General features: G+C 40.3%; 1 protein-coding gene and 1 long non-coding RNA gene across 2 annotated transcripts in view; one reads left to right on the plus strand and one right to left on the minus strand.

The window, feature by feature from the left end:
- Positions 1-9,062, minus strand: part of LOC108299781 — a 16,056-nt gene continuing 6,994 nt past the window's right edge. Inside the window, exons 3-5 of the mRNA XM_017522276.2 lie at positions 4,816-4,905; positions 3,039-3,143; positions 1-417 (exon numbers count right to left, since the gene is read on the minus strand). Coding sequence (XP_017377765.1) covers positions 219-417; positions 3,039-3,143; positions 4,816-4,905 — 394 coding nt within the window. The 3' untranslated portion in view covers positions 1-218. The remainder of the gene's footprint in view (positions 418-3,038; positions 3,144-4,815; positions 4,906-9,062) is intronic.
- LOC108299785 lies at positions 5,395-6,129 on the plus strand. The gene is made up of 2 exons (XR_001823116.2): positions 5,395-5,546; positions 6,055-6,129. It is a non-coding gene; the product is annotated as an uncharacterized LOC108299785 (long non-coding RNA).

Raw genomic sequence — 9,062 nt, forward strand, 5'->3', positions numbered from 1 at the left:
GTGCTTATTTCACTGCATCATTTCTTTTATACACAGAGAAGACAGAGGGGAGGAAAAAGGGAATACACTTTTAACTAAAAGAGTTGACAATTTTATTTTCACATTTCCCAATACAAATGAAAACTGCATCTTTTTTGCCCCACCTCTCCCCTCCAAAACTATTCTCTTTGATCAGACAGGGGAGCAAGTCTTCCTTATGCTGTTTAGAAAACCCAGCATCACAGCAGCATGATCTCCTGGTGAAGCAGAACAGGTAATATAAAACTGATAGAATGAGGCCTCCCCTCTATCCTTATCTGTCTGGTCGAGTCATTCCAGGCCGAGTGGGCACCATCATGGGACGGGCAGGAGGTCTCATCATTGGGGGCCCAGGCATCATTGGCATATGGCCTCCCATAGGTGGCCTCATTCCAGGAGCTGCAGGATAAAACAAAGAAGATGGAAAAAAGGGAATCAGAAAACACCATTTAGGGAGAGTTTTATGGGACTTCAATTAAAAACAAAAACGTAGCCCCCCCCTTGCAAAATGCTGGAAAAAAGACATACGTGACAGAAGAAATGTAACAAATTTATCACATCTGTAAATTACTTAGACATTCTCAAACAAAAAACAAAAAGGTCAACACAAGAATCATATGGGAATCATGATGTAATGACAGTAAGGGGGAAACTACTAACAGACTGCTTTCCAGAAATCACCAGGGACACTAGTTCCCTAAACTGACCTTTTTTTCTTACTCAGGGAAATTCACAACTAAGTCACAGGTTTTTCAGTCAGCTCTTTTAATCAGTTATATCCACTATATAACCAGGAGCTATTTCATGAATGTACACAGGCACAGAGGACAATCTTACCACTAAGCGTTTGTTCGGAGTTGTAGGAAAGGTGAGCAGGAGGCCCATGCTGAGAACCTGTTAGTAACCATACTTAGCTCAAGTCAATAAAAATAATAGGCAATAACGTGATTTATAACAATTAGTGCACATAAAAATCTGATTTTTCTAATGCATTTCAGAAACTATTAATGAATGTTTTTAAGTGTCCCATCAATAAACCAGCCAAATAAATAAGCCAGGGAGGGGAAAGCAAGCAGAGGGGTAGGGGAGGAACACAGGCAGTTTCAATGGAATTGATAATGTTCTACTTCTCAGCTGGGTGGTGGGTTCATGGATATTCATTTTACTATTATGCCCCATAATTTCATGTTATTGATATTATTTTTAAATATCAAATTTTACCAATTTATTTTTAACTAAGTAATTTTGAATAAAGGTTTGCAGCAAAGGGTACAAGAGAAAACTATATTCAAACTTGAATATAGCCTTATCACAAATGGTGAAACACAAAAATATGCAAAGACACAAAATCCAACAGGTACAGAATTTAAGACCAATTTAAACAGGAACAGAGAATACTACTAACTTCTAAATACCACATAAAGGCCCATGCTTAACCTATATTTAAGAATTTCTTAGAAGAAATGGACGGACATAAACCAAAGATTAAAAACTGGGCACCTGAAAACTTGTTTTCTTTGGTCTCCATAGCGAATTTACTTTGAATCAGTTGGTAACATTGGGATTTCATACAGAAGTCTAGATTCCTTTTTCTTTTAAATTTTTTATTATGAAAATGTTCAAACATACACAAGAATAGTAAAGAAGAATATAATGAACATCCATGTATCCATCATCCAGCTTCAACAATTATCCACTCACGGACAACTTTATCTATAATCCCACCCATTCCTACCCCAGTCCAACCTCCAACTACTCAATTATTTTAACACAAATCCCATAATCTTATCATTTTATCCTGGCTTGAAAAAACAGAAAACAAAAAGCAGACTCAGGAGAAAAGGCAACACCAAGCCTTATTCTCAAATGTCAACCATAGGCTGAAGTTGAGTTCCAGAAGCCTTCTTTAGATGAATCATGCATTCCTCAGTTACCGCATCCCTAAAACCTCTAAGAATTTGAATTTGTGACCCTGATTTCAGATGCTAAAGCCACTGAAGTCATTTGATTTTGTTTTGGGCTCACAAGTCAGCAAGGCAGGAACTCTCTTTATCTATACTCTACCCGATACCCACAGCAGATATACTGATAATTCTGGCTAGGAACCCACTCTAATAACTTTGCGGCTTGTATTTCCAGAGTAGTTGGAGGCGTCGGCCACATCTGTTCCCAAACTTGATTCTGTCAGCTGTAGTTATTACTCTAATTATATATATAATTTAAGTTTTCTGCAAACCAATTAAATGAGTGTGAAAAGAGAACAGTTTCTAAAACTAACGATACTTAGATAAATCACCAAAAAATATTCAAAAATTTTGTAGGCGAAATAATAATAAAAGATTGGAACTAGGACTCAGATCACTTGAAAGAAATGAAACTAAAGTTGGTGAAGGATGTGTTACAGTTATGGCTTATTGGTTTATGCAATAAATATATAGTGTTCCAATCATCAGACACACTCTCAAAGCAAAGGTCCTGTTCACATATCAGAAATATTTGCAAATTGATGTATGTTTAAATTTACATTAAAATAAAGTGTTTGAAGCCGAAGTTTTTCCCCCTTCCTAAATAAAAAAACAACTACCAGGCTGAAAGCCTTTTTAATATAATGATGAGGCCAAGTTAATCTGCAAGATTAAATAAGCAACAAGTGGCTCTGCTCCAAATCAAAACTGAGAAAATGTAATGTATCTATAATCTTCCCTCTCCCCTCAAAATGGAACAAGCTTATCTACTCTTCTCTTCACTGTACATAAATGGCCAAAAGCCAGGATGAGGCAAGTAAACAGAAGAGAGGAAATGAAAAACAGAGGCAACCTATCCTGCTTTTAGCAGCACAAGATCACTGGATACCATTCAATTATACTGATAAACCAAGTATTTCTTTTTGTGTAAATTACCGTTACTGACTGACCAAATTTAGTTTGTTACAATAGTACAGGTGGACAGCTAATTAAGAATTCCATTAAGCTGGAAAAAAACACAATGGAGCAACTAGAAAGACAGACATCTAAACTTACCAGGTCCCACTGGCATCATCCCAGGAGGAGGAGGGCCCATCATTGGCATCATGGGAGGGCCCCCCATATGGGGTGCTGGCATCATACCAGGGCGAGGAGGACCCGCTGAAATAAAGAATGGGGCCTGTGGTTAAGGTGTGCTCACATATTAACATTTTCTCTTCTTAATCAAACTAAAAGGATCTCATGAACTCCTTCAAATTTTCATGGTTTCTTTTTATAATAGCAGATCCACAAAAATCACACGCCATAAAACATTGATCTACAAATAAAAAGCAAGAACAAGCCTGCCTAGACAGAAGAACAAAGTTAGATTTACTAGGTTAAGAAAAAACTGAGATTTTAATTAAAAAAAAACAAAACGGGGGGTGGAGAGGTTGTGCCTTCTGTAGAGCTCCTGACAAAAAGCTGATGAACTTAGGCCACAAGTATCTAATTTCAGATGCCTTTGTAAAAAATGAAAACATGGTTTTAAAAGAGTCTTTGGAAATACAAAAACTTATATGCAGGGATATTCCTGACAGTATCATTTACAATAGCTAAAATTTGGAACAACTGAAATATCCAATAAGAAAAGAGTGAGGTAAATTACGGTACATTCACACCACAGACTATTCTGCTATCAAAAATAATCGAGTTGAGTGCTAGTCAGTCAAGGTAGAGTAGGAGAGAGAAGAAACCCTGGAGTTGCTATGGGCTGAGGCCTGACCAGGTCCCAGGATGTCAGGCATCCAGAAAAGGTTTGGCAGGCTATTAGCGGTCCACCTACATTAGTGTGCAACTATTACAAACAGCCTGCTTCCCTGGGTTTATACCCGTGATTGTGTGCAAGATTGAGTCTAGGTCTCTGAATGTGATTTCAGTCTGAACCCTCCCAAAAAAGCCACAGTACAGTACGACCTAGTACAGCACTCAGTCTTCTCTTGTCTGCCACACAGAAACAACAAACTTTCCCAGAAAGCTGGGCCTATGATCCACTCCACTTACCCACTTTCAATGATCTAATTCTTACCTTCTGCTTTGTTTTTTTTTTCCAGACAAAGTCTTGCTGTGTTGCCTAGGCTGGTATGCAGTGGCACAATCTCAGCTAACTGCAACCTATGCCTCCTGAGTTCAAGCAACTCTCCTGCCTTAGCCTCCTGCGTAGCTGGGACTATAGACGTGCACCACCACGCCTGGCTAATTTTTGTATTTTTAGTAGGAACGGGTTTCACCATGTTGGCCAGGCTGGTCTCGAACTCCTGATCGCAAGTGACCCACCAGCCTTGGCCTCCCAAACTGTTGGGATTACAGGTGTGAACCACCACACTCAGCCTAATTCTTATCTTTCATAAGATACAGATTTTGGTGTTAGGTGGGTTAGAAAATAGGGCAAAAGATTAAGGAGTTTATCAGCAATTTCAGTCCTCCAGTGCTGTGTTCATAGCAGTATATAATTTACCCAGCAACTCCTATTCATATATTAGCTCATCTAATCAGAGGTTCATTCTGAGCTTTCTTTCCACTTAAATCTGTCTCAGATTCACACTTGGGATGCCATAAATACAATATCTTAGTGACAATGCAATCAAAAGTTAGCTCTAAAGTTATTTTAGAAATTATACCACTAAAGTTGTTTTCTATTACTACCTGCATCTATATTCAACATTTACATATTGATACATTTATATTACTATCTACATATAAATGCAACAACATTTGAAAGCCAACGGTGAGATAATCTAACATAACCAAAGGATAGCCTGCCCAGTCACACCCCTTAAAAGTTTAAACTTACGAAGACTTGGGGGAGGTGGTATCATCGCCCCTGCAGGAGGAGGAGCAGAGAATGGAGTAGGAGGTATCTTTCCTTGTTGAAATGCAGCCGCTTTGGAGATGAGGGTGAGGAAAAAAAAAAAAGATGAATATGAATTCAACAACCGAATAACTAAAATACCACTTTCTTTTAAGTCTTTAATGGTTCCAATTACTTTACTCTTGCTAGTTTTTTTTTTTTTTTTTAAATCTATTATACTTTAAGTTCTGGGGTACATGTGCAGATTGTGCAGGTTTGTTAACAGGTATACACGTGCCATGGTGGTGGTTTGCTGCATCCGTCACCCCATCATCTACATTAGGTATTTCTCCTAATGTTATCCCTCCCCAATACCCCCACCCCCTGCTATTCCTCCCCCCTAGTATGTGATGTTCCCCTCCCTGTGTCCATGTGTTCTCAATGTTCAACACCCACTTACGAGTGAGAACGTGCTAGTTTTCATCTAAAGCTACTATATCATGGTTCTACAGTTTTAAAATCATTTTCAGGTGTTCACCAGCTAAAATTGCAATTAATTGGTTTGTTGATTTACATTTTCTACTTAGCAGTTCTATGGTTAAATTAAATAAGGGAGACTGGAGTAAAAATTTCCTGTGTATCAATGTCTTTTTTTGAGACAGAGTCTCACTGTCACCCATGCTGGAGTGCAGGGACAATCGCAGCTCATGGTAGCCTCAACCTTCTGGGCTCAGGTGATCCCCTCACTTCATCCTCCTGAGTAGCTACAGGTGCATGGCACCATGCCTGGCTAACTTTTCTACTTTTTGCAGAGATGGGGTTTCTCCCTATTGCCCAGGCTGGTCTCAAACTCCTGAGTTCATATGATCCACCCACCTTGGCGTCCCAGAGTGCTAGGATAATAGACATGAGCCACCACACCTGGCCCTATCAATGTCTTTTACCAAAGAGGAACAATCATCTTTAATTTGTAGATGTGGTTTATAACCAATTCAAGCCATTCATAATTTTGTTTGAAAAAGTGTAATACATGCCCAAAAAGCTAGCCTTTATAAAATTTCCATCCTTCCTATGTATGCTGTCCTAGGTAAAAATAATATGCCATGTTGGTTTACCAGTTTGGAAATCAATGCACTAAACTAGGAGATTTAAAAGAAACAAAGATTTCAAACTATAAGCTTGCCCCAAAAAAGATTATGATTTTTTAAAAGTCTAATACAATCAATTTTTATTTTTTTTCAGATAATGAGGCACAAGAGAAACTGAAGATCATCTATATTTTATTTTGGAAAAGAATCACAAATAAATTTTAAAGTACACACTAATAAAGTCTATTCCTGACATCAGTTCCCGCCAATATAGTGCTGTCTACAGGGCATCCTACTTCACTCCGACCAAGCCAAACGAAGTCATATTACTCAAGTCAATTACTGATGATTCACTGGATCATATCCAAAAAAGTGACCTAGCAGAGATTTATGAATAGCTTATTATCCATATGCCTCTGAATAAAGCCTGTGGATCTCAGAGATTATATCCCAATATGGACTTTTCAATCAAGAAGGCCTCTCTCACATCCTTTGGAGGAGGATGGCTTCCAAAGGCTGAAGTGGGGGAAGCAAAGTTACTGGCTCAGTAGCAGACTGTCAACATAATCACGGATTTCATGAGGTGTGTCCCTGAAGGGCTCCCCCTGTCTTCTCAAAAAGTCCTCCACTAAAAATGTTTATTCTGACTGGCCTTAAAACAAAACAAAAACAAAAACATGTATTCAAGCCGAATGCAGTGGCTCATGCCTGTAATCCTGGCACTTTGGGAGGCTGAGGCAGGAGGATCTCTCGAGCCCCAGAGTTCAAGACTAGCTTGGGCAACATAGTGAGACCCCGTCTCTACAAAAAATAAAGATTAGCTGAGCATGGTGGTGTGCACCTGTAGTCCTAGGTACTTGGGAGGCTGAGGGAGGAGGAATGCTTGAGACCCGGAGTTCAAGGCTACAGTGAGTTATGATTGGGCAACAGAGTAAGACTCTATCTCTAAAAAAATTAAAAATTAAAAAAAAATAAGTTTTTTCATCCTCAACTCTTTTTTTTTTTTTTTTTTTTTTTTTTTTATCACATTTTTTTTTTTTTTTTTTTTTTTTTTTTTTTTTTTTTTTTTTTTTTTTTTTTTTTAAGACAGAGTCTCGCTCTATCACCAGGCTGAAGTACAGTAGCATGATCTTGGCTCACCACAACCTCTGATTCCCTGGTTCAAGCAATTCTCCTGCCTCAGTCTCCCAAGTAGCTGGGAGGCACCCGCCACCATGCCCAGCTAATTTTTGCATTTTTAGTAGAGATGGAGTTTCACCATCTTGGCCAGGCTGGTCTTGAATTCCTGACCTTGTGATCCACCCGCCTCGGCCTCCCAAAGTGCTAGGATTACAGGCGTGAGCCATGGCACCCTGCGAGACTCAGTCTTTAAAAAAAAATGGGGCCAGGAGTGAAATAAATAAATAGATTAAAAAACTGGAATCAGCCATAGTGGCTCATACCTATAATCCCAGCACTTTGGGAGGCCGAGGCAGGCAAATCACTTCAGGTCAGCAGTTCGAGACCAGCCTGGCCAACATGGTATAAAACCCCATTTCTACCAAAAATACAAAAAAGTTAGCTGGATATGGTGGCATGCACCTGTAGTCCCAGCTACTCAGGAAGCTGAGGCAGAAGAATCACTTGAACCCAGGAGGGGGAGGTTGCAGTGAGTCAAGATTGTGCCACTGCACTCCAGCCTGGGCAACAGAACAAGACTCCATCTCAAAAAATAAATAAAATAAATTTAAAAAAATTGGGACAACGTCTGAGATTCACTCCATAATAATCCAGGAAGGAGAAAGGCAGTAGATGACAACATTCAGTGGCTCTCTCAGCCAGAAACAATTTTGCCTCCCAGGGACACTGCACAATGCCTGGAGATATTTTTAGTAGTCACAACTGGAGGTTGGTACTGGCATCTAGTTGGCAGATGCCGGGGATGTTGTCAAACATCCTGTAACTCACAGAAAGACTCCCATAGCAAAGGATCATCCAGGCTTAAATGCCGACAGTATCAAGGTTGAGAAAATTAAAATAAATGCAACAAGAGTGCTACAGTTAAGCGATGGGAAGTGAAGGGTGAGGAAATTCAGAATTGGAAATTCATTAAGCTTGTCTATTTTATTTGAAAATTTTCACAATAGTGTTGCCTTATTATTTATTAAATATTATTGTTTTTCTGAGACAAAGCCTCTCTGTTGCCCAGGCTGGAGTGCAGTGTAGCGGCACAAACTTGGCTCACCGCAACCTCCACCTCCTGAGTTTCAGCGATTCTCCTGCCTCAGCCTCAGTCTCCCAAGTCGCTGGGACTACAGGCATGCCCCACCACGCCTGGCTGAATTTTTTGTATTTTTAGTAGAAATGGGGTTTCACCATGTTGGCCAGGCTTGTCTCAAACTCCTGACCTCAGGTGATCTGACCACCTCCTCCTCCCAAAGTGCTGTGATTACAGGCATGAGCCACCACGCCTGGGCAGTTTTGCCTTTTCATTATTTTTTTTTAATTTTTTTAAATAAAAAAAATTTTTTTTTTGAGACAGAGTCTCACTCTGTCACCCAGGCTGGAGTACAGTAGTGCGACCTCAGCTCACGGTAACATCCACCTTTTGGGTTCAAGCAACTCTCCTGCCTCAGCCTCCTGAGTAGCTGGGATTAGTAGTGTGCAACACCATGCCCTGCTAATTTTTGTATGTTGAGTAGAGACGGGGTTTCCCCATGTTGGCCAGGATGGCCTTCAACTCCTGGCCTCAAGTGATCTACCCATCTCGGCCTCCCAAAGTGCTGGGATTACGGGCATGAGCCACTGCACCCAGGCTTTGCTTTTTCAAAGGCACATCATAAAGCCCATATGGCTGACCAGCTCAGAGTACAATGAATGATTAAGAGAGGCCATGATGCCAAGCACAGTGGCTCACGCCTGTAATCCCGGCACTTTGGGAGGCCAAGATGGGCTGATCACAAATTCAGGAGTTCAAGACCAGCCTGACCAACATGGTGAAACCCATCTCTACTAAAAATACAAAAATTAGTTGGGCATAGTGGCATACGCCCATAATCCCAGCTGCTTGGGAGGCTGAGGTAGGAGAATTGCTTGAGCCCAGGAAGTGGAGGTTGAAGTGAGCTGAGATGGCGCCACTGCACTCCAGCCTGGGCAACAGAGTGAGACTCCATCTCAGGAAAA

This window comes from Cebus imitator, unplaced genomic scaffold, assembly GCF_001604975.1.
Source record: "Cebus imitator isolate Cc_AM_T3 unplaced genomic scaffold, Cebus_imitator-1.0 Scaffold24, whole genome shotgun sequence".
NCBI lineage: Eukaryota > Metazoa > Chordata > Mammalia > Primates > Cebidae > Cebus > Cebus imitator.